At 19.2% G+C, this 27,959-nt stretch overlaps 1 protein-coding gene across 1 annotated transcript in view; it reads right to left on the reverse strand.

The window, feature by feature from the left end:
* Positions 1-423: 423 nt before the first annotated feature.
* Positions 424-27,959, reverse strand: part of LOC122508013 (division abnormally delayed protein) — a 191,666-nt gene continuing 164,130 nt past the window's right edge. The window contains exons 6-8 of the mRNA XM_043621080.1: positions 6,529-6,691; positions 2,205-2,433; positions 424-1,296 (exon numbers count right to left, since the gene is read on the reverse strand). Coding sequence (XP_043477015.1) covers positions 1,181-1,296; positions 2,205-2,433; positions 6,529-6,691 — 508 coding nt within the window. The 3' untranslated portion in view covers positions 424-1,180. The remainder of the gene's footprint in view (positions 1,297-2,204; positions 2,434-6,528; positions 6,692-27,959) is intronic.

A 27,959-nucleotide genomic window follows, 5' to 3' on the forward strand; every position in this document is an offset into this window, starting at 1 on the left:
CCAGTTAATTAATTTGCCAGTTAATTAATTTACTAGGTAATTAATAAACCATTTAATTAATTTACTAGGTAATAAATAAATCAGTTAATTAATTTTCCAGTTAAAAAATCTTCTAGTTAATTAATTAACTAGGTAATAAATAAACCATTTGATCAATTTTTCATTTAATTAATTTTCCAGTTAATAATTTCCCAATTAATTGATTTTACACTTAATTTAATACCTATTTGAACCAGTTATTAAAATTCAACAAATGAAATTATTTCGTTTCACTAATTAATGAAATTTACTAATAAAAAAAAAATTTTTTTCTTAAGTTATAATTTAATAATTCTTTCGAGTTATTGGTAAATTTTATAAATTCCTTTAATTTTATCAAAATAGTAGAATTTATCATTTTGGAAAAAATTAATTTTAGTGGGAATCAAATTTTAATTGATAAATTAAAATTGTTAAATTAAAATAATTAAAATTCGATAAATTAAGAAACATTTTTTAAAGTATTAGAAAATGATTGTGAAAATCTATAAAATTAAATGCGACAAAATGTCGCATTTAGTTGAAAAGAAAAATAAATAAATAATAAAAGCTTTTAGAAATATTAAAAATAAAATTTGATTGAAAACTTTTACGTCCATTGAAATAAATCGTTGGAAGGTCACACGTGCGTCTATCTCGCGTTTAACGGTCCCTGAGTTTAGATATCATCCTAAAATTTTTGTTGTTTTTATAAATATAGTATTATAAAATATATAAAATGTATAAAATATATATTTTGAATATATATTTTGAATATATATTTTGAATATATATTATGAATATTTTGAATATACATTTAATGTATATATTTTATACAATTATACATTTTATATAAACCGAAACTATTTGAATACAGAATTTTGGTCACGAGTGCAAAAAAAAAACATTTATTACCTCGAGATTTATTCATTATCTCTGGTTATTTCCTCTTTTTTTGTTATTTTAACTGAAGAAAATTCATCCTTTCTTTGCGTTCGTTGACCGCAACAATACAGATCGACTCTTTCTTTCTCATCTCGCGAATGTTGCCTCAAGAATCTTTGAGAATCCTTTCCCATCATCAAGTTGCACCAAGCATCGAGAATTCGTCCTGCTTCTCATTGTGCTTCTCTCTTTATATTAATATAGTTAATGCCAAAAATTAAGCCACCAGTGAAATGATGACGGTGACGAAAGTAAAGATTGATACCGATAACATCATTGAATTTGATGCTGGTTTTTCTTCTTCGCCTGGACGTTTTTCCTCATGCGATGGATCTACGAGAAGAAAAAAAATTTTTATTTTTAATGTTATTTATTAATTAATAATGACTGCATTATATTTTCATTTTTATTTTAGTCGTTAAATAATTTTTATTTTTATTATTAAATCTACATTTTCTATTTAATTTAATAAAAAATTTTAATAAAAAATACTTTTAATAAAAAAATAGTGTAAATGACAAAATACTTCTAAGAAAAAAATAGTTTTAATAGAAAAATAGTTTTAATAAAAAATAGTTTTAATAGAAAAATAGCTTTAATAAAAAATAGCTTTAATAAAAAATAGTTTTAAAAAAATAGTTTTAATAGAAAAATACTTTTAATAAAAAAATACTTTTAAGAAAAAATAGTTAATAAAAAAATACTTCTAAGAAAAAAATAGTTTTAATAGAAAAACAGTTTTAATAAAAAATAGTTTTAATAAAAAATAGTTTTAATAGAAAAAAACTTTTAATAAAAAAATACTTTTAAGAAAAAATAGTTTTAATAGAAAAATACTTCTAAGAAAAAATAGTTTTAATAGAAAAATAGCTTTAATAAAAAATAGTTTTAATAAAAAATAGTTTTAATAGAAAAACACTTTTAATAGGAAAATACTTTTAAGACAAAATAGTTTTAATAGAAAAATACTTCTAAGAAAAAAAATACTTTTAAGAAAAAATAGTTTTAATAGAAAAATACTTTTAATAAAAAAATACTTCTAAGAAAAAAATAGTTTTAATAGAAAAATAGTTTTAAATAAAAATTACTTTCAATCAAAAAATACTTTCAATAGGAAAAAATAGTTTGAATAAAAACAAGTATACAAAGTAATAAAAATATTTTCGAAAATTTCCAATAATAAATAAATTTAATGAAAGTATAATTTTTCCTGATCAAAAGAAAGAAAAATAATAAATTACCTAATGTTGTTGGACCCATTCCTGATCCAGAGGCCTCGTGTTCATCATCATCATCATCATCATCGTCGTCGCCATTATAACCATAATCATTTTTGTTCTCGTACTCGTAATCCTCCTCATTGTCATTTCCTCCTCGTGCTCTAGCTCCACCACTGCCCGATCCGTCAAAAGCCTCGTCAGCCAATGGCATTCCAATATCAGGCGCTAGTGATAATTGTGATTGGACCACCTGCAAAAAAAAAACAAAAAAATTATTTAATCTTCTTTTTAAAAAAAAAATTTTACTCAATTCAATGATTTTCAATATCTACTATTTTCATAAAATTTTCCAAAAGAATTCAATTATTTAGAGAAAATTTGATAAAATTCTACGCAAATATTTAATTATTTTCATAAATAATAAAAATTTCACAGGAATTCAATTATTTACAAATTTTTAAAAAAATTTCTTCGCAATAATTCAATTATTTTCATATTTTATATGAATAAAACTCATCGAAGAATTTCAATTATTTTTAGTACAATTTTAATAAAATTCCTCGAAAAATGTGATTATTCTTAAAAATTGTATTAAAATTCGTCAGAATAATTATTTAAAAAATTTTTGATAAAATTCTTTTTATTTTTCTATTTAAATAATTGAATTCTCGGAGAATTTTTTTAATAAAAATTGATTTAAAAATGAATTTTAGATAATAATTTAATATTAAAAGCATTATAGCGTGAATTTTTAGAAACAGTTGAATTTTCAAAATGTTTCAAATTAAAATCTTTGAAAATTAGAATTTTCCATATTTTTAATTAACAATTCTATAAAATTATTTTTTTTTGAAAAAGTTTAATTGAGTTTTTTTTAAATTATTAAAATATAGAAATAAATGACATATTAAAATATAAATAATTTATTGAATAATTAATTATTTCTAAAAATTGAATTCTTATACAGAACTTTATCACATTTTTTTTTTTAAATAAATTAATTCTTTCAAAGAATTTCAATAAAATTCTCAAGAATAATTGCAGTTTTCGAAGAAGACCTTTAAAATTGTATTAAAAACAATTGAAAGTAAATTAAGTTAATTGAATAATTAAATTCCTGTGACTACATTACAATTTATAATAATAATAATAATAATAATAATAATAATAATAATAATAATAATAATAATAATAATAATAATAATAATAATAATAATAATAATAATAATAATAATAATAATCTACACAATTGTTAGTTAAAAAAATGAAAAATTCAGACTTTCAAAAATTTTAATTTGAATATTCTATGAAAATTCAATTTTTTAAATACAAAAATAAATTATTTATTGAATTCTCATAAAGAATTTTATAAACAAATTTTGAAATACTTAATTTATTTTGACGAAATTAAATTAAAATTGTATTAAAAAGTAATTGAAATTTTGTGATGAGTTTTATTTATGAAAATAATTGATTTCCTAAAAAGAATTTTATTATTTATGAAAATAATTGATTTTCTAAAAAGAATTTTATTATTTATGAAAATAATTAAATTTCTAAACAGAATTTAAGAATTTATGAAGATTATTGAATTCTTGACTAAAATTTTCGAAAATAATTTAATTCTTTAGAAGAATTTTAATAAAATTATAAAAAATTACATTTTTTGACAAATTTATATCAATTATTATTTTAAATTTTAACTGAAAGTCAATTTTAAATCAATTTTTATTAGAAAATTCAACGAGAATTCAAATATTTAAATATAAAAATAAATAATTTATTGAAGTATTACCTTTGATGTTTCATAAAATTGTACTAAAAATAATTGAAATTCTACGATGACTTTAATTCATAAAAATAATTAAATTCCTAAAAAGAATTTTATTATTTATGAAAATAATTGAATTATTGCAAAGAAATTTATAAAAAAAATTTGCAAATAATTGAATTCCAGTGGTATTTTTATTATATTTATGAAAATAATTAAATGTTTGCGTGGAATACTGTTAAAATTTTTTAAAAATAATTATTTAAAAAAATTCTAACAAAATTCCACGCAAACATTTAATTATTCTTTTGGAAAATTTTATTAAAATCATTGATATTGAAAATCATTAAATTGAGGAAAATTTTTGGAAATAATTGAAATTTTTGCAAAGAATTATATTAAAATTTTTGAAAATAATTTAATTTTGGAGAAGAATTTTTTTTTTTTTAAAGATAATTGAAATTTTTACGAGAATAATTTTTAATTTTTCAACATAATTGAATTTCCACGAAGAATTTTATTAGTTTCGAAAATAATTAAATTTCTGCTATCATTTGTAACTTTTTTAAAAAAAATTAATTATTTTAGTGTTTTTAACTTAAATTCATATTTAAATTTATTTTTCATTCATTTAACTTTTATGCTTAATAATTTATTGAATTCGATTAAAATTGTAATTTTGCGTTGAGTTTTTTTTTCTATTTTTCAAAAATCTAAATTCTTCAAAATTTCTAATTAAATTCATTGAAAATTGAAATTTTCTAAAATTTCATATTAAAACTTTTTGATGTTCATATATTTTTTTAAAATCATAAACTTTTAAAATTGAATTAATTTTGAAATATTTAAGTAAAATTATTCATTAAATAATTTATGAATAATAACTTTATGACAGTTGTTAAAGATAATTAAATTATTTAAAATAAATTATTGTCAGAAATGGAAAAAATGCAAAGTTTTGTATTAGAATCGGTGGTAATTTTCTAGTTTATGAGGCAAACAAAAAAAAAACACCAAAATTAAAAATTTTCTTATGAATTCTAAAAATTAATTAGATTTCAAGAATAATCACAATAACTTTGGAAAACAACAATTTTCCAGGATTTCGGTCAAAATTCCCTGACTTTTCCAGATTTTTTCAAGATTTATAAAATTCCCTGACATTTCCAGGTTTTCCAGGTTTCCAAGTTGCGTAGCATCCCTGGTCTAGTGCTTAAATAACTTTTGAAAAAATTGCCACCGAATAAAATATTTCGTTTATTTGAAAGTTCAAATTTTTAGTAAAATGGGCGTAAGTAAATTAAATAAATTAAATGAATTAAATGAATTAAATGAATTAAATAAATTAAATGAATTAAATAAATAAAATAAATTAAGTGAATTAAATAAATTAAATAAGTTAAATAAATAAATGAAATAAAGAAAATGAATAAAATAGAGTAAAAATAAATTAATATTGAACTAAAAATTAAAAAAAATGAAACTTTTCTTTTTTATTAACGAACCTGAGTCGTTATATTGGATTTTGAAGCAATGACACCACAAGTGCTAGAGGACAACAACGATTATATATATGTATACATAATTGAATGTCTGAGTAGTAGCGCGTGGGAGATGTCTACCTTGGTGATGCTAATCGGCTGACTCTCTGACGGTTTTGAGCATGTCAAAACGGCTATATTGGTGTCATTACCTGAACGCACACAACAATAAGAGAGAGAGAAGAGTGAATCATTTATTTGAACCTACGAATATAGTAATACTATAAACAAGTTAGAGGCGATTTGTTCGAATCAAAGTGCGAAGATGAATATCTCAAATCACCCTTTTGTAGATTTTACGACTTGAGCTAATACCGTCTACATATGCGTGTTGCTACGATATATGCTAATTTAACCTCGACATCAAGCCGTCCAAGGAGCCGAGAAGTGCCACTTATTACTGTATATAATTCATTAGCATCGTCTCGTAAAAGGTGTTAATGTTCTTTCTATAATTATTCAGGGAGAGAAAAGAGAAGGAATTTCCTTTCTGTTTCTTTAAAATATGTTTCAATAGTTTTTATATTATATGATTTATACATTTGTATTTTTTTGCAGGCTTCGGATTGAATTTAATACAATTTAAATTAATCTCACGAAAATATTTTTTGCATTTTATTTTATCTTTTTATGTTTTACTTTTTTCTTATATTTATTTTTTTATTTATTACTTTTTTCTTATTTTTATTTTTTTATTTATTACTTTTTTCTTATTTTTCTTATTTTTATTTTTTACTTTTTTATTATTTTAATTTTTACTTTTTCTAAAAGTTATTGAGGGATAAGATTCTCCACTTGAGAACGCCAAGGTCGCCACCAGATGGCAGTAAAAATTCAAAGAAGGAACTGAACTGCCATCTAGCGGTGACCTTGGCGTTCTCAGGTGGAGAATAGCGTCTCTCCATTTTGAATCTCCAAATTTTCGTCGATATTTGTAATTCTATAATCATATTTAATTAAATTTGTGTCAAAAAATGGAAAAGTATTTCTCCTTCAATTAAATTAGTGTAGAGTAAAGTAGAAAAAAACTTACTTGGTTAATATGCCTGAGCTGGTCAATTAAAACACTGGTATTGCTATTGCTATTGTCGTGACGACTGCCTCCATCGGCTGCACTACTTGATGATGCCGATAACGTAAACTCTGGATTGTACTTCTGAGCAAGAAGACTTGAATCAACGACGGTCTTCACATACCTACAATCACAATTTACAAAAAAGAATATTTAGAAATTATATCTACAATTTTTTTTTTAATTAAAGCAATTATTAAACAATTATTAAATTACTATCTTCTACACTGAAAAAAAGATTTAATTGATTCAATTAACCGATTAATTGACTATTATCCATTAAATATTTAATTGAATCAAATAATATTTATTCGAGTCAATTAAATGGTATTTGATTCAAATACTGAAATTATTGGTTCAAATACAATTTAATTGACTCCAATAAATATTATTTGATTCAAGTAAATATTTAATTGATAATAGTCAATTAAATGGATATTTGAATCAATTAAATTTTTTTTTCAGTGTAGAATTTTTATCTAAATGATTTATAATGATTTATAATGATTTATAATGATTTGAAATTATTTTTTATAATGATTCCTTAAATTATTTATTTTTAATAATTTTTTAAACAGTTCCTTGAGAATTTTCAAATTCATTTGTTCATCATTTGTTCAATTTCGTTTATTCAGAAATTCTTCAATTAAATATATATTAGAAAATTACTTGAAATAATTTTTAAAAAAATTCAAACTTTTTCAAAAAATTAATTCTATTCTGAATTGTAAGTTAAAAGTATGAAAAATTGAGATTTTCAAAGATTTTAATTTCAAACCTTTTCAAAATTCAGTTATTCCTAAAAATTCATTAATGCTTTTAATATTCAATTATTATCTAAAATTTTAACTGAATTTCATTTTTAAATCAATTTTTATTAGAAAATTCTACCAGAATTCAAATATTTAAATACAAAAATGTTATTAAAATGTTTGAAAATAAATGAAATTTTTGCAAAGAAATTTATTATTTATAAAAATAAGTTAATTCTTTTAAGAAATTTTATTAATATTTGCGAAAATAATTGAATTGTTTCAAAGAATTTTAGTGGAATTTTTAAAAATAAATGAATTTTTTCTAGAAATTATATTAAAATTGTATTGAAAATAATTGAATTTCTGTAAATAATTTTGTAATTTATAAAAACAATTAAATTCTTTCGAGGAATTCAATACAAAGTTTTCAAAAGAAAATTAAGGGTTAAAATATCAATTAAAAAAACATTAGAAAATAATTTTAATCTACTTTTTAAAATAAGAAAATATATATAAGTAGTATAGGTCAATTGTAGTCAGACAAAAAAGAATTAAATTCTTTCGAGGCTTTCAATACAAAGTGAATATTGGAAAAAATTTAATTCTCCTATACAAATTTATCAACAAATTTTTAAGTAGTTGAATTTTTTTGACGAATTTTAATAAAAATTTTTTTAAAACAATTACATTTTTCGACAAATTCCGTGAATTACGTGAAATTTCGATTATTCGCCAATTCTTCAAATTAGAAATATTTTAGAAAATAAAAATTTCAAATAATTGCAAAAAAATTTAATTAAACTTTTTCAAAAAAAAATTAATTCTACAGAATTTTTAGTTAAAATTATGAAAAATTAAAATTTTCCAAGATTTTAATTTGAAATCTTTTCAAAATTCAATTATTTTTACAAATTCATACTATAATGCTTTGAATATTGAATTATTATCTAAACTTCATTTTTACATCAATATTTATTAGAAAATTCTACGAGAATTCAATTATTTAAATGTAAAAATAAATAATTTAATGAATAATTGAATGTTTCTTAAAATTGAACTCTCATAAAGAATTTTATCAGCAAATTTTTAAATAATTGATTTTTTCGAGGAATTAAAATTAAAAAAATATTTAAATATTTTTAAAATTATATTACATTTAATATTACATTTGTAAAATTGTATTAAAAATAATTGAAATTCTCCGATGAGTTTTATTATTTGTAAAAATAGTTAAATTCCCAAAAAGAATGATATTATTGATGAAAATAATTGAATCTCCCCTTTAAAAAAATTTTATGTTTTATGAAAATAATGGAATTATTGCGAAGAAAATAAAAAATTTGCAAATAATTGAATTCTTGTGAAATTTTTATTATTTATGAAAATAATTTAATGTTTGCTTACAATTTTATCAAAAAATTTTTTTTTTAAATAATTGAATTCTTTTGAAAAATTTATTAAAATAGTAGATTTATTGAAAATCATTTAATTCATGAAAATTTTTGAAAATAATTGAAATTTTTCCAAGAATTTTATTAAAATTTTTTTTAAATAATTGAATTTCGGAGATAATTGAAATTTTGAATAAAATTTAAAAAAATTTTTGAACATAATAATTAAATTTCTGCGAAGAATTTTATTACTTTTGAAAATAATGAATTTCTGCAATTATTTATTGTAACTTTTCCCAAAATTAAATTTTTTTTTTAGTGTTTTTAACTAAAAATCTTCTATAAATGCATTATTTTTAATAATTAATTAAATATTTGTTAAAACAAATCAACTAATTTCAGAAGAATTGAAATTATTTAAATTTTTCAAAAATCTAAATTCTTTAAAATTTCCAATTAAATTCATTGAAAATTGAAATTTTCTAAAATTTCAAATTAAAACCATTCGAAGTTCATCTATTTATGAAAATTGTAAACGCAACTCTTTTAAAATTCAATTAAAAATTACAAAAAATATAATAATTAAAAATAAAAATATTAAATATTAAGGTATAATTATTATTAATTAAATAATTAATAATTTTATGATAGTTCTTCAAAAAATTAAGTTAGGTGAATAGAAATTATTGTCAGAAATAGAAAAAATTGAAGATTTTGTATTAGAATTCGTGATACTTTCATAGTTTATGAGTCAGACAAAAAAGACACCAAAATTCAGAATTTTTTTTATAAATTTTAAAAATAGCGAGGGGGGGGAGGATAAATTTACCAAAAAAAAATGTCTTACCTAATTTATGGACGATCCTTTGTTATATTTTTATTTGTAAATAAATAAATAAATAAATAAATTCAAAAAACAGCGGCTCTTTCTTTGAAACAATTTTCTTTTTTTTTTTTTTTGCTCTTCTCATATTAAATTGGTTATACTTTTTTGTTGAAGATATTATTACAAGCAACAAGTCTCGGCATTAAAGTTATAATTATACCCGCACATAATGTGTTGTGTGTGAAGTGCCCCGCGCCGCGCGGCGTTATTCCATTTGCGATATGAGATCGATGTATATTAATGGTAAGTTTTCTTGTGGCACATTCAAGTATGAAGCTATTTGATTGAAGGATGGCAAGAAGAGTATAGCAAGTGGTGTAGATGAAAATCTATAATTACAAGATGATGCGCGACCGTGACATAGGTGAATGGTGCCGCAACACCTGGACTTATAGTTGTCGTTTCAATTACACGTGAACTTTATAATAACAAGTCTTTCCGATGATTAAATCTCTCTTTTTTTCTCTCTCTCTTTCTCTCTCTTTCTCTCTCTTTATATATAGATTGAAAACTCAGCCATTTAAAATGTTTTCTTTTCGTTTCTTTTTCCAGCGCTATTATGTTTATCGACAAACGACAGAAAAAATTGGCGCATTAATCATTGTAATTACAGACACATCAAAGTCGGCCTTTTTTCTCACGTGTAAATTTTCCTAACTTTTCGATTTTTTCGGGAAAAAAATGAATTTTGTATTATAAAATTGTACACATAAATTATTAATCGATTGTATTTTAAATAACATTTTTCTTTCAGATTTTCATAAATATTTCGAGATTATGAAGAGCCTTAGGGTTTTCCAGTTTGAAAACGAAATTTTTCCAGGTTTTTAAAACTACATTTATTATTATTTACCAAATTAAATCTATTACATTTATTTAAGAATTTCTGTAATTGTAAAATTAATCGAAAACATCAATTATTATTTTTCCATAGGGATTAAAATTCTTCAAAAGATTCATAAAATCATTATTTTAGTATTATAAGAACTATTCGCAAATTTTTCAATGAAATATAAATTAGAAAATAAAAACTTGAAATAATTTCAAAAGAAATCCATTAAACTTTTTCAAAAACAATTAATTCTACACAATTGTTATGTTAAAAGTATAAAAAATTCAGAATTTCAAAAATTTTAATTTGAAAATTCCACGAAAATTCAATTATTTAAATACAAAAATAAATTATTTATTGAATTCTCATGAAGAATTTTATAAACAAATTTTTTAATAATTAAATTCTTTTGACGAAATCAAATAAAATTTTTAAGAATAATAACATTTTTCGAAGAAATTGGATTAAAATTGTATTAAAAAGTAATTGAAAGTCTGCGATGAGTTTTATTTATGAAAATAATTGATTTCCTAAATAGAATAGAAATAGAATAGAATTTTATTATTTATGAAAATAATTGAATTTCTAAAAAGAATTTAATTATTTATAAAGATAATTGAATTCTTGACTAGAATTTCATTTAAATCTTCGAAAAAAAAAAATAATAATAATAATTTAATTCTTTAGAAGAATTTAAATAAAATTATGAAGAATTGCATTTTTTTGAGAAATTTATATCAATTCTTATTTCAAATTCTAATTAAAACTCATTTTTAAATCAATTTTTATTAGAAAATTCAACAAGAATTCAATTATTTAAATATAAAAATAAATAATTTATAGAGTATAATTTAATGTTTTTTAAAATTGTACTAAAAATAATTGAAATTCTGCAAAGAGTTTCATTCATATTAATATGAAAATCATTGAAATTCATAAAAAGAATTTTATTATTTAAGAAAATAATTGAATTATTGCGAAGAAATTTATAAAAAGTTTGTAAATAATTGAATTCCAGTGGAATTTTTATTATTATTCTTTTGGAAAATTTTATTAAAATCATTGACATTAAAAATCATTAAATTGAGGAAAATTTTTGGAAATAATTGAAATTTTTGCAATTTCCATGAATTTTATTAAAATTTTCGAAAAAAATTTAATTTTTGAGAAGAATTTTATTATTTTTAAGATAATTAAAATTTTGACGAGAATATTTTTTAATTTTGGAACATAATTGAATTTCTGCGAAGAATTTTATTATTTTTCAAAATAATTGAATTTTTCCTATCATTTGTAACTTTTCTAAAAAAATGTAATTATTTTAGAGTTTTTAATTTCTATTTTATATTTTTCAAAAATCTAAATTCTTTAAAATTTCTAATCAAAGTGCAATTTTTTTTTATCCGCCTGTAAAAATTTTATTCTTTATGAAAATAATTGTATTATTGTGAAGAAATGTATAAAAAATTTGTAAATAATTGAATTCCAGTGGAATCTTTATTATATTTATGAAAATAATTAGAAGTTTGCGTGGAATTCTGTTAAAATTTTTTTAAATAATTATTTTTCAAAAATTATTTTTAAAAAATTTTAACAAAATTCCACCCAAACATAAAATAAAATAATTGAAATTTTTGCAAAGAATTGTATTGAAATTTTTGAAAATAATTGAATTTCTGCGAAGAATTTTATTATTTATGAAAATAATTAAGTTATTGCGAAGAAATTTATAAAAAATTTGTAAATAATTGAATTCCAGTGGAATTTTTATTATATTTATGAAAATAATTAAAAGTTTGCGTGGAATTCTATTGAAATTTTTTAAAAATAATTATTTGAAAAAAATTCTAACAAAATTCTACGCAAACATTTAATTATTCTTTTGGAAAATTTTATTGAAATCATTGATATTGAAAATCATTAAATTGAGAAAAATTTTTGTAAATAATTGAAATTTTTGCAAAGAATTTGATTACAATTTTTGAAAATAATTTAATTTTAGAGAATAATTTTATTATTTTTAAAATTAATTGAAATTTTGACGAGAATTTTTTTTAATTTTTGAACATAATTGAATTTCTACGAAGAATTTTATTATTTTTGAAAATAATTGAATTTGTGCTATCATTTTGTAACTTTTCTAAAAAAATTTAATTATTTTAGTGTTTTTAACTTAGATTCATATTTAAATTTATTTTTTATTCATTTAACAAAAGTTAAATGAATAAAAAATAAATTAAAAAAAAATTATGCTTAATAATTTATTGAATTTGATTAAAATTGTAATTTTGCGTTGAGTTTTTTTCTATTTTTCAAAAATCTAAATTCTTCAAAATTTCTAATTAAATTCATTGAAAATTGAAATTTTCTAAAATTGCATATTAAAACTTTTTGATGTTCATCTATTTATTTAAAATTGTAAACGCAACACTTTTAAAATTGAATTAATTTTGTAATATTTAAGTAAAATTATTCATTAAATAATTTATGAATAATTACTTTATGACAGTTGTTAAAGATAATTAAATTATTTAAAATAAATTTTTGTCAGAAATGAAAAAGATGGAAGGTTTTGTATTAGAATTCGTGGTAATTTCCTAGTTTATGAGGCAAACAAAAAAAAACAAAAATTCAAAATTTTCTTTTGTATTCTAAAAATTAATTAGATTTCAAATTATACAATAACTTTAGAAAACATCAATTTTCTAGGATTTCGATCAAAATTCCCTGTCTTTTTCAGGTTTTTTTAATAAATTTATCTTTTAACTTGGCAGCGGTTTTATTATTTTAATTATTATATCAAAAATGAAGTAAATAAATAAATTTTTATTTATAGTTTATAGTTTTTTATTTTTTTTTTTATTAAAAAAAAAGATCTTAAAAACTTTCGTCATAAAAAAAAATAACAGTTTTTCTGCAAATATTAAATTGAGACAAAAAACGAATCAAAAGTGTTGTGAAGCAACAATTTTGATTCGTTTTTTGTCTCAATTTGATATCATTAAAAAAGTTGTTAGTTTTTTATTTTTTTCATTAAGAAAAAAAGATCTTAAAAAGTTTCATAAAATATTTCAATTGGTGACTTTTGGAATTTGATCCAAGGACAATGTAGCTAATCTACTTTTTTTTCTATATACATAAATGTTTCCGATTCTGTCTAATACATATAAGGTGATTGGCGTATGAAGGTTGAAAGGGTGTCTGGTCACAATCACGTCCAACTAGTTTTTGTCCAAAGTCTTATATTCCTTTAACCACTAATATACTTTCAATTTTTCTTTCAGTGCGGTATTTACGGGACAAGAGTCCAATGAAGCAAATTACTTGTTAACAAGCAACGTAAGGTCGCCAACAAACGTCCTGAATAGCCGCGGTATTTAGTCTTCTTATCCGTCAAGTTAACGCCTCTTGTGTATGATATTTACACGTATGCTACACTCAATGGCAAAAATATTTTTGCAAAATAAATAAAAAAATTTTTTTTTTTTCGAAAAAAAAACTAATAACAGTGATTTATTAACAAAAATAAATAATAAAAATGATTTATTAATAAAAGTATGTAAATTGTAAAAAAGATTGTTATGGAAGATAAATAACAAAAATGACTTCTTTTATAAACAAATAAATAATAAAAATGCCTCTTATCAAAAATAAATAATAAAAATGACTTATCAAAAATAAATATATAACAAAAATGACTCTTATCAAAAATAAATATTTCGTTTCAATTTTCAAGAATATAAAATTTTATAAATTTTTCAGTTCGAACATTAACAAAATTTATAGACTAATTCCAAATGAAGTTACAAGAAAAAATTTCCAAAAACGATTTTGTTTATTAAAAAAAAAAATTTTTTTTTCAGAGTAAATTACTGATGGATATCACACGAATCTGTAAAAGTCGATTATAAAAAAAAAGAAAAAAACCGAAAAAGAAAAGAAAACTTGTCGCACATCGAAGGATGTCGATTGACACCCAGGAACGTCGCGACGCGAAAGCATTTTCTATAACGAGAAACAGGTTCCAAAGTACTGAAATAACAACTACACGTTATGAAATTTATTAAACCACTAGAATTTTTTGTTTTTTTTGTTTTTTTAAAAAAACGCAAAATAGCAAAAGAAAATGTCCTTGTTGCGAGTATCATGTGCTGCAGTTAGTTTATCAATATATTTTATAAACCAGATCCAATAAAATTAAGATTGCAATCTTATCGATTACAATTTTAAAGTAAAATTTGAAAAAAAAATTTCATCTTTTTTCCAGTTTATTCCAGTTGATATATTTTATATATATTTCTATATATTTTTTGTCATAGTTATTTTTTCTATTTAATTAATTAATTAATTAATTAATTAATTGATTATAATAAATAATAATAATCTCTAATTTTGAATTAGTAAAAATGTTTTTTAATTTGAATTAGTGACTGACTTTTTGCTTTTCAATTTGTAAATTCTGCTAATAAATAAAAATTTCTACTAATTTATTTGTAACATTTACTAAAATTCTTCTTTAAGTCAATTTTTTTAAAAATAATTTTTGAAAAAGTTCTTTGTGAATTATCAAGTTTTTTTTTACAATTTCTTAAAATTGAATTTTCATAAAGAATTTTATCAACAAATTTTTAAATAATTGAATTCTCTTGACAAATTTTAATAAAATTTTTTAAGAATATTTGCATTTTTCGAGAAATTTGATGAAAATTGTATTAAAAAATAATTGGAATTTTGCACAAGAATTTTATTGAAAGTTTTGAAAATAATTGAATTTAATTACTTTTGAAAATAATTGAATTTTTGTTATGAATATTATTATTAATATGAATAAAAATGGAGTTTGCTATTCATTTATAAAGATAATTGAAATGTTGACAATTTTTTTTTAGATTTTTTGAAAATAATTGAATTTTGGAGAAGAATTCAATTATTTATAAAGATAATTGAAATTTTGACGAGGATTTTTGTAAATTTTTTAAACATAATTGGATTACTGCGAAGAATTTTATTAAAAATATTTTTAAATAATTGAATTTTGCAAAGAATTTTATTAAAATGCATCAAAATAATTGAATTCTTGGGAAGATTTTTATTAAAATCTAAAAGAATAATTGAATTATATCAAAAAAATTTAATTAAAATTGTATTTAAAGTAACTGATTTCTTTCGAACAATTTTATTAAAATATTTGAAAATAATTGAATTCCTGTGAAAAATTCTAATATTATCGAAAATAATTGAATTCTTCCAAAGAATTAAAAAAAAAACATTTTTTAAAATAATTAATTAAGAATAATTACATTTTTCGAGCCATTCCTGTAAAATTGTATTAAAAATAATTAAATACTGCGAAGAATTTTATTATTTATGAAAATAATTGAACAGTTACAGAGAAATTTATTAAAATTTTAAAAAATAATTGAATTCCTGAGAAGAATTTTATTATTTATGAAAAATTATATTAAAATGTTTAAGAAGAATTGAATGTCTATGGAAGATTTTATTATTTATGAAAATAATTGAATCCCTGTAAAAAATGTTATTATTCATGAAAGTAATTGAATAATATATGAAAATAATTTGTAAATAATTGAATTCCTGTGAAATTTTTATTATATTTATGAAAATAATTAAATGTTTGCGTAGAATTTTATTGAATTTTTTTTAACGTTTAAAAGTTTTTGAAAATAACTAAACTTTCGATATAAATTTTATTAAAATTTTTGAAAATAATTGAATTTCTGAGCAGAGTGGAAATTAATTTAATTATAATTAATTAATAATAATAGTAATAATACTCTCTAAATTTGAATTAGTAAAAATGTTTATTAATTTGAATTAGTGACTGATGTTTTGCTATTAAATTAGTAAACTTTACTAATAAATTGTAATGTCTACTAATTTATTAGAAAATTTACTTTTATTTAATTTTATTTAATGTTTATTATTAATTATTTAATCAGTGACTGACTCTTTTCTTTTGAATTAGTAAATTTTACAAATAAATCTCAACCTTCCAAATTAAGAATACAGAATTATATGTTTAGTTACTAAAAATATTAATTAATAGTAATATTAATTAATACCAATGTAATAATAATTATTTCTGTTTAACTATTTAAGAGGTTTTTTTTTATTAAAATTTTATTTAAGAAAAAAAATAATAATAAAAATAAAAATAAATTCAATTAAAAATTAAACAACAATTAAATAATGACGGTTCAACTACAACAACAATAATAATTATTTTGTGATTTTTGTTAATAATTACTATTATTCTTACAATTTTTTTACTAATTTTAAATTTTCCACACAAAATCCAGCTACAAATTCCTTCACTGGAATTTACATGAAATTTTTCACGTAAAAGTTTTTATAAACATTTATGAGAGCACAAAAAAAAAAACCTCTAAACTCATGTATAAATGTAAGAGTTTACCTTTCTTCTCTCTCTAATATATAAACGTTCTCATAAACCTTTAGAGAGAAAAAATAGAATACAATTACCATAATCAATTCAATTTTCTAACGCGCATTGAAAAATATTTTTAGTTTATTATTATTATTATTTTTTTTTTTTTTTGAGAGAGAATAATTAAAAAAATAAAAAATAGAGAGAAGAAAAAAGAAAGGATCAGAGAGTACAAAGGCCAAGAAGAAAGAATATTTAAAAAGTTCATGGGTCCAGTGTGTGAAGCGACCCTTCCAAGTCCGCATGATTATTAATCAACGACAAGCGTGTGTGTCGGCACTTTCAAACGTAATATAACACATAGTGAATCTTTTTCGAGTGATATATACAGGACCGCGCGAACCACATGGGACCAATCGACACCCATTCGCCTTCTTCACAATTCCAATGACTCGCTTCTTTTATATGATGAGATTATAAAACTCTTCTTTTTTTCTTCCACCAAGAATCGAGTCGAGAAAATTTTTATATGCGCCATTACATTCTCAAATTTATTCGATGAATCAATTCTATTTTTTTAAGGAATCGATTTCGTATTTTTAGAAAAAAATTTTTGTTCTCACTATAAATGTAATTACATTTTTATTTTATTTCGCTCCATCATTGAAATTACATTTATTTTATTAGTCTCTATAAATATGATTAGAATTATTATTATTTTTTTTTATTTTATTTGGCTTTGTAAAAGTAGTTACATTAATTTTTTTTTGTTATTTTCTTTGGCTCTAGTTATTACATTTATAGAGCCAAATAAAAAAAAAATAAATTAAGTAATTACTCAGGATTGACATAAAAAATTAATTTTATTTTTAACTTCTTACCTTCTTTTTTAAATAAATATTTAATAATTATTATTTTACCATAGAAATTAAAATTCTCTAAAAGATTCAAATTCAAACCTTTTTGAAATTCAATTACTTATAATAATTATGTCAATTTACATGAAATTTTTCAGAAAAAAATTTAAATATTTACAAAAAAATTTTAATAAAATCCTTCGCAAGAATTTAATTATTTTTACAAGTAATAAAATTTTGCACACATGAATTCAATTATTTTTTAAAAAAATGTAATAAAATTCGTTGTGTAAGACAATTCAATTATTTTTATAAATAATAAAAATTTTTTATAGGATTTCAATTATTTTTAAATTTTAATACAATTTTATTTTAAATATAAATTCCTCGAAAAAAGTAAGTAATTTCAAAATTTTTTCCAAGAATTCAATTAAATTTCACAAATAATGAAATTCTTCGGTGAAATTCAAATATTTTCAAAAATCGACTATTTTAATAAAATTTCTTTAAAAAATTCAATTTAAAAAAAATGTAATAAAATTCGTTGCAAGAATTCAATTATTTTCATGAATAATATCTTTGCAGGATTTCAATTATTTAAAAAATAAATTAATAGAAATTCGTTGCAAGAATTTAATTATTTTTTTAAATAATAAAATTCTTCAAAGTATTTCCATTATTTTTAATACAATTTTAAGTAAATTCATCAAAACATGTAATTATTTTTAATAATTTTTGCAAAATTTTCTTGAGAATTTTCAAATCCATTTGTTTACAAATCAATTTTACTTGAAACTTCGATTATTCGTAAATTCTTCAATTAAATATATATGTTAGAAAATAAAAAGCTGAAATAAATGCAAAACAAATTTAATTAAACTTTAAAAAAAAAAAATTAATTCTACAGAATTGTTAGTTAAAATTATGAAAAATAAAAATTTTCCAAGATTTAAATTTTAAACCTTTTCAAAATTCAATAATTCCTAAAAATTCATGTTATAATGCATTTAATTTTCAATTGTTATTACAAAATTTTAACTAAAAGTCGTTTTTAAATCAATTTTTATTCGAAAATTCAACGAGAATTCAATTATTTAAATATATATAAATAAATAATTTGTTGAATGTAATTGAATGATTCTTGAAATATTGAAGTCTCATACAGAATTTTATCAACAAATTTTTAAATAATTGAATTTTTTCGACGAATTTTAATAAAAATTTTTAAGAATAATTAAATTTTCTAGGAATTCGTTAGAATTTTATAAAATTTTTTTTAAATAATTGAATTCTTTTGAAAAATTTTGTTAAATTAGTAGATTGTGAAAATACTTGAATTGAAGACAATTTTTGAAAATAATTGAAATTTACAAAGAATTCTATTAAAATTTTTGAGAATAATTGAATGTCTGTGTGGTATTTTATTAAATTTTTTTTGAAAATAATTGAATTCCTAAAAAGCATTTTATTACCTATATTTATGAAAATAATTGAATTCTTGTTAACGATTTTATTAGAATTTTTTAAAATAATTGAATTTCCAAGAAAAAATTTTTTTTTTAATAATTGAATTCTTGTGATTCTTGTGAAATTTTTTAAAATAATTAAAATGTTACTTAAAATTTTATTAGAATTTTTTTTTAAATAATTGAATTTCAAAGAAAAAAAATATTACTTTTAAAAATAATTGAAATCTTGTGATTCTTGTGAATTCTTGTCAAATATTTTAAAATAATTGAAATTTTACTAAGAATTTTATTAGAATTTTTTGAAAATAATTGAATTTTGGAGAAGAATTTTATTATTTATAAAGATATGTAAAAATAATTGAAATTTAAATAATTTAATTTCTGCAAAGAGTTTTATTAGGTTTAAAACTAATTGAATTTTAGCAATCATTTGTAACTTTTTCAAAATTCAATTTTTTTTAGTGTTTTTGACTAAAATTCTTCTATAAATCCATTATTTTTAATGATTGAATTAAAATTAAATTGAAACTAATCCCTTTAAAAAAAATTTTTTTTTTAAATAATTGAAGTAGGTATTTCAAGGAAATTTTTGTAAAAAATTTGCAAAATAATTTGAATTCTTGTGAAATTTTTATTTTTTATTGAAATATTTTAATGTTTGGTTAGAATTTTATCAAAATTAAAATAAAATAATTGAAGTAGGTATTTCAAGGAAATTTTTGTAAAAAATTTGCAAATATTTGAATTCTTGTGAAATTTTTATTTTTTATTGGAATATTTTAATGTTTGGTTAGAATTTTATCAAAATTATTTTGAAAATTTTTATTAAATTAGTAGATACTGAAAATCATTGAATTGGGGAAAATTTTTGAAAATAATTGAAATTTTGACAAGAATTTTATAAAAAAAATTTGAAATTAATTGAATATTAAAGAATTTTTTTTATTTATAAAGACAATAATTGTGATTTTGGATTGGGGTACAGTTTTTCTAAGACGTATTTTCTAATTTTTTATTTTCTAAAATTTTTTTTTCTAATACAGGTGAATTTCTAAAAATTTTTTTTCTAATAAAGGTGAATTTCTAAAAAACTTTTTTTCTAATAAAGGTGATTTTCTAATTTTCTTTCTTCTAATAAAGGTCATTGTCTAAAAATTTCTTTTTCTTATAAAGACAATTTTCAAAAAAAAAATGTTTCTAACAATATTCAATTTTTGTAATGACGACCAATAGGTATAGGTATGATTAGAAAATAAAATTTACAAAAATTTTTTAATTCTTTAAAAATAAATACTTGAGATTTCATTAAAAAATTATAATAAAAAATAGAAATTATGCAAATTTTTTAATAAAACTTTAAAAAAAGTTAAAAATGAAATTAAAAATCGTAATTAAGAAATAGAAATTATAGGGATTTTTTCCTAAAGAGATTTTAAATTTTCTGTAAAAGTGTTTTATAAATAAATTAATTTTGGAACTTTTAGTATAAAAATGATGCAAATTATTATTTTTTTCCAAAAAAAAACAGAATTTTGTTAATAAATTGTGATAAAAAATAGTAATTTTATTAAAAATTTTTTCTTCTTTTTTAAAAAGAAACTTATAATTTTATAAACAAAATTGTGATTAAGAAACAGAAAAAATGCAAAATAATTTTTATTTCTTAATCTTAGTTTTTCTTAAAACAATTTTCTAAATTTTATCAAAATTATGGAAATTTTCAAATTTTAGAAAAATAAATATTAGAAATCATAAATTTTTTAGAAAAAGTTTTTGTTTAGAAATCAAAACTTGTTAGAAAAACTTTTTTTAGAAAACAGATTTCATTAGAAATTGCTTTTTTTAGACAAACAGGATTAGAAAATATTTTTTAGAAAAAGTGACCACCTACCGGGATTTTGTCGAGATTTTTTGGTAAATTTTGAAAAATTAAATCTTATTTTAAGACCAACATGAAATTATAATGAAATCTTGAAACTAAGATTAGTATTAACTTGAAATATAAATTAGCAATAATTCAAAGTATCAATAAAATTTTCCTTTCTAAAAAGTACGTTTAAATCGATATTTTAAAAGATCATAGTAAAAAATAATAGATGGATCATTGTTGGATTGAGTTTTGAAGGACAATAACACAACAAGAGAAAATTGTATAAGTGTTTGTGTATGTGTATGTACATGTATATATAAAGAGCCTCAAGTATATGAATTATTATTAGACGCTCATTGGAGCTATGAGACAGGATATTCAAGCGGCGGGGCAATTATTTGCGAACGTCGCTCGTAAAGGACTTAAATATTTGCCAGAGACGGTTTTGCATCGCTCGTTAATGCGCAAACACACAAAGGCCCTTTAAACAAACCTCGTTTATTCGTCGGGCCGGGTATTTCGGTCAACATTCACAAGGACCGCGCTAAAGCAATACTGGCACACAGCGCGGGACGATAAATCTTTGTCTATCGTTTTTACATCACTTATCTATATCTCTATATAAACCTATCATCAATGGTAGAAATTCCTTTTTTCTCCTTTTCTCACTAATTAAAAAAAAGCTCACTTCTCCCTCACTTTTTCAAATAAAATTAATAATTTTAAAAATAATAGAACGTACAAATTTTTTATCCAAATTTTTGTTTATAAAAATAAAATATGAATTGGAATATAAAGTTTTAATATTATTATAATTATAATAATCATATATTCTGACATAGGGAATTCAGGGAAAGGCAGGAAGTTTTATTAAAAGTACTGAAAAAGATTAAATTTTTAGAATTCATAACAAAACCTTCAATTTTTTCAATTTCTGCCAAAAATTTCTTTCTAAATAATTTAAATCTTGAACAACTATCATAAAATAAAAATAAATTATTTAATGAATAATTTTACTTAAATATTTCAAAATTAATTCAATTTTAAAAGAGTTGCGTTTACAATTTTCATAAATAAATGAACTTCAAACGATTTCAATTTGAAATTTTAGAAAATTTCAATGTTGAATGAATTTAATTAGAAATTTTAATGAACTTAGATTTTTGAAAAAATTTAATAATTCAAAATCTTTTAAAATTGGTTAATTTGTCAAAATAAAAATATAAATATTTAATTAGTTATTAAAAATAATGGATTTATAGAAGAATTTTAGTTAAAAACTCTAAAAAAAAATTGAATTTTGAAAAAGTTACAAAAATGATTGCAGAAATTCAATTATTTTCAAAAGTAATAAAATTCTTATCACGAAATTCAATTATGTTCAAAATTTACAAAAAAAAAATCTCGACAAAATCCCAATTATTATCTTTATTAATAAAAAAAATTATTCTTCAAAATTCAATTCTTTTTAAACATTTTTATTTTTTCCCAAAATTTTCCTCAATTTAATGAGTTTCAATATCAACGATTTTAATGAAATTTTTAAAAAGAATAATTAAATGTTTGCGTGGAATTTTGTAAAATTTTTTTTTAAATAATTATTTTAAAAAATTTTTAACAAAATTCCACGCAAACTTTTAATTATTTTCATAAATATAATGAAAAATTCCACTGGAATTTAATTATTTACAAATTTTTTATAAATTTCTTCGCAATAATTCAATTATTTTCATATTAATATGAATAAAACTCTTCGCAGAATTTCAATTATTTTTAGTACAATTTTAAGGAACATTAAATTATATTCAATAAATTATTTATTTTTATATTTAAATAATTGCATTCTCGTTGAATTTTCCAATAAAAATTGATTTAAAAATGACTTTCGGTTAAAATTTTAAATAATAAATTAATAATTGATATAAATTTGTCAAAAAATAGAATTTAATAAGAAATTTTAAAGAATTTAGATTTTTGAAAAATAGAAAAAAAAATTCAACGCAAAATTACAATTTTAATCCAATTTAATAAATTATTATGAATAAAAAAATTAATTTAAATATGAATTTTAGTTGAAAACACTAAAATAATTAAATTTTTTTTAGAAAAAGCACAAATGATAGCAGAAATTCAATTATTTTCAAAAATAATAAAATTCTTTGCAGAAATTCAATTATGTTCAAAAATTAAAAAATATTCTCATCAAAATTTCAATTATCTTAAAAAATTATAAAATTCTTCTCCAAAATTCAATTATTTTCACAAATTTTAATAAAATTCTTTTCAAAAATTTCAATTATTTTCATAAATAATAAAATTATTTTCATAATATTAATATGAATAAAACTCTTCGCAGAATTTCAATTATTTTTAGTACAATTTTAAGAAACATTAAATAATATTCAATAAATTATTTATTTTTATATTTAAATAATTGAATTCTCGTTGAATTTTCTAATAAAAATTGATTTAAAAATGAATTTCAGTTAAAATTTTAAATAATAAATTGATGTAAATTTCTCAAAAAATGCAATTCTTTATAATTTTATTAAGATTCTTCTAAAGAATTAAATTATTTTCGAAAATTTTATTAAAATTCTAGTCAAGAGTTTAATTATCTTCATAAATAATTTAATTCTTTTTAGAAATTTAATTATTTTTATAAATAATAGAATTCTTTTTTGGAAATCAATTATTTTCATAAATAAAACTCATCGCAGAATTGCAATTAATACAATTCCTTCTTCTTAATAAAATTTTTTTAACAATTAACAATTTTCTAGTATTTTTTTATAAATAAAAAGGAGAATAATTTGCATAATAATTTAGATCAATCAAACGAAATTTGTTTTATAGAAAAGAGCATTTAACAAACAAAATGGGTATATTTTTTATTTGTTAATCATAATTTCTTTTAAATTTTCTAATTTGTAATATTATTTTATTATAAATCGTGAAAAAATACCTTATTTTCGATTTGTAAAACAATATTTTTTAAAGAACGAAAACAAATTCTCTTTTCTAAAAATTAATTTATACATTATTTTTTAATTTAAAATAAAAACCAAGTTTACTTTTATACACTATATAGATCTAGTGAATCTTATCTGGGGCATATTCGATTTCGCAGAAAATGCAAATTGCTCAACTGAGAAAATACGCGACTCAAAAATGCTTCGCGAGAGAGAGAGAGAGAGCAAAACTTAGTTTATGAAATTTTCTGTATATATGTATTTTTTTCCTTTTTTTTGTGACACAACTAAAGTGAGAGTCATTTTCTCCTTCTTTTTCGCTTTTTTCATGATGTGAAGTGGAATGAAAAGACTGCGCGACTGTGAATAGGTTTTTATATCGCCAGGATAGAGGGAATAAATATACGCGTATAAGTATGCCACTCGCGTGCGCCTTTTCAAGTACCAAAGCTTCCGCAAAGGATATAGAATCTTTATTTAGTTGAAATCTTTATAATGAGCTTCTATATCCTTTAATGCCTATTCAGAAATGTGTTTATTCGCCTCTCCAAAAATTTCCATTCCAATATGTATTTTGTATAAATATTTATAATGCGCAATTTTTAAATTATTATTATTGTATTAATTTTTCTTTTTTTTTATAACTGCTGATTTTGTTACTACCAATATTTTTTATTACCGATTTTATTTTATTTTTATTTTATTTTTATTTTATTTATTTTATTTTATTTTAATATTGTTACTAACAGTATTTTTTTTTTTTACTGATTTTGTTACTATTTGTATTTTTTTACAGATTGCGCACTCGATAATAAATTTTTAAAAAGTAGCAAAAAGTAGCTTTAAGACAGAAAAAAAGTAGTAAAAAAGTAGCTATCGAAAAATTAAACTTGACAACTAAAAAAACTCGTTTTAGAAACTTCACAAAACTGACAAAAATTCCATTCTGTATTTTATTTTCTAGACTTTTTCCTAATTATCATAAAAACTATTTACTTCTTTCTTATCCTGCTAATAAATTGAATTCCTGCAACGAATCTTATTATATTCATGAAAGAATTTAAATATTTATAAAAATAATTTAATTCTTACGGAGAATTTTATAATAAGTTTTAAATAATTCATTTCATTCGACTAATTTTATGCAAATTCTAATTTAAATAATTTAATTCCTGAGAAATTTTTATTATTCATGAAAAGAATTAGGTTCTTACGAAGATTTTTACAAAAAAATGTTTTAAATAATTGAATTCTGTTTGGAAATTTTATGAAAATAGTAGATATTGAAAGTCATTGAATTGCAAAAAGTTTTTAAAAATAATTAATCTTACAAAGAATTCTATTAAAATTTTTAAGAATTATTCAATGTCTATGTGCGGTATTTTATTAAATTTTTTTTGAAAATAATTGAATTTCTAAAAAGCATTTTATTATTTATGAAAATAATTGAATTTTCAAGAAGAAATTTATTACTTTTAAAAATAATTGAATTCTTGTGATAAATATTGTTATTTATATGAAAATAATTGAATTTTGCAAAGAATTTTATTAAAATGCCTCAAAATAATTATATTTTCGGGAATAATTTTGTTATTTATTGACAAAATTGAATTCTTGGAAAGAATTTTATTAAAATCTAAAAAAATAATCGAATTATTTAAAAAAAATTTAATTTAAATTGTATTTAAAATAATTGAATTTATTTAACAATTTTATAAAATATTTGAAAATAATTGAATTTCTGTGAAAAATTCTAATATTATTGTAAATAATTAAATTCTTCCAAAGAATTTAAAAAAAAAATTTTTTTTTTAAATAATTGATTAAGAATAATTGCATTTTTTAGCAATTTCTGTAAAAATGTTTTAAAAATAATTATTTATTTGAATTTAATAATTGAATTTTGCAAAAAATTTTATTAAAATGCATCAAAATAATTGAATTTTTGGGAATAATTTTGTTATTTATCGACACAATTGAATTCTTGGGAAGAATTATTTTATTAAAATGTTTAAAAATAATTGAATTTCTGTAAAAAAATTTATTATTTTTGTAAATAATTGAATTCTTGGGAAGAATTTTATTAAAATCTAGAAAAATAATTGGATTATTTAAAAAAAAAATTTAATTGAAATTGTATTAAAAATAATTGAATTTATTGAACAATTTTATTAAAATATTTGAAAATAATTGAATTCCTGTGAAAAATTTTAATACTATTGTAAATAATTGAATTCTTTCAAAGAATTTAAAAAAAATTTTAAATAATGGATTAAGAATAATCACATTTTTTGAGCAATTCCTGTGAAAATGTATTAAAAATAATTGAAATCCTGCGAAGAATTTTCATATTTATGAAAATAATAATTGAATTATTGCGAAAAATTTTATTAAAATGTTTATCAAGAATTGAATTTCTGGGAAAAATTTTATTACTTTTCAAAATAATTGAATTCTTCATAAGAATTTTATAAACATATTGTTTTAAATAATTAATTTTTTCGAAATATAATAAATATTATGAAAATTTTATCTTAAATAATTGAAAATAATTGAATTCCTGTGAAAAATTTTAATATTATTGTAAATAATTAAATTCTTCCAAAGAATTTAAAAAAAAACATTTTTTTAAATAATTGCATTTTTTAGCAATTCCTGTAAAAATGTTTTAAAAATTCAATTATTTATGAAAATAATTGAATTCTTGCTTAGAATTTTATCAAAAAATTTTTTAAAAAATTGAATTTCCATGGAAAATGTTATTATTAGTGAAATTAATTCAATTATTGTGAAGAATTGTTTAAAAATTTTGTTAAACAATAGATTTTTTCGAAATTTTTTTTGAAAATTCTATTCTAAATTAATTGAATTCCTGTGGAAACTTTATTATATAGGAAAATATAATAGAATTTTATAAATTTTTTTTAAATAATTGAATTCTTTTGCGAAATTTTATGAAAATACTAGATATTGAAAATGAATTTCGAATATTTTTCAAAAATAATTTAATCGTTTTAAAGAATTTAATTATAAGTTTCGAGAATAGTTTTTTGATTTCTAGTATTAGCGAATTTTAAATAGTGGAAATGTTAAAAAAAAAAAAACAGAAATATTTCTACTAATATTTATTACTACTAAAGTTACAATAAATGACATTGAAAAGATGTCTGACTCAAAAAAACCTTTTCTACTTATTTGAACACATCTTCATCTACACAGAAGTAATAAATCACATCTCAAACATCTATTTAAATATCATAATCATTATTTATTTTCTGAATATCATGACTAATTATACTACCCATCAATTTCATATTCATAGGTATAAAAAATCTTGGACAAAAAAATATTATCTTCAGACATTTATCATACGTCTATATATACATGAGCTTATAGAAAAAAAGATGCTCCTTTATAATTAGTATGTTTTATTAATTTCCTTAAACACTTTGTACTGAATTCACTGGCGGAAAAAAAATCCAAGTGCTTCTGAATTCATTGTCTTTTCTCCAAATGATACAAATTTTAATTCTTTTCTTTTCTTCCTTTCTAATGAAACTGAAAATATTTATTTTTTATTTATTAATTTATTTCTTCTTTTAAATTTATATTTATTGGATTAGGTATTTATTCATTTAATTATTTCTTATACATTAATTTATTTATTAGTAAATCATTATTTATTTATTTATTTTTATTTATTTTTTATTTATTTATTATTTATTTTTTTATTTATTTATTTTTTATTTATTCAGTTTTTATTTATTCTTTTGTTATTTATTTCTTTATTTTTATTTATTTTTTTGTTATTTATTTTTTATTTATTTATTATTTATTTTTTTATTTATTTATTTTTTATTTATTCAGTTTTTATTTATTCTTTTGTTATTTATTTATTTTTTATTTATTTAGTTTTTATTTATTTATTTGTTATTTATTTATTTCTAC

Source organism: Leptopilina heterotoma, unplaced genomic scaffold, assembly GCF_015476425.1.
Source record: "Leptopilina heterotoma isolate Lh14 unplaced genomic scaffold, ASM1547642v1 Lhet_52, whole genome shotgun sequence".
Classification (NCBI taxonomy): Eukaryota; Metazoa; Arthropoda; class Insecta; order Hymenoptera; family Figitidae; genus Leptopilina; species Leptopilina heterotoma.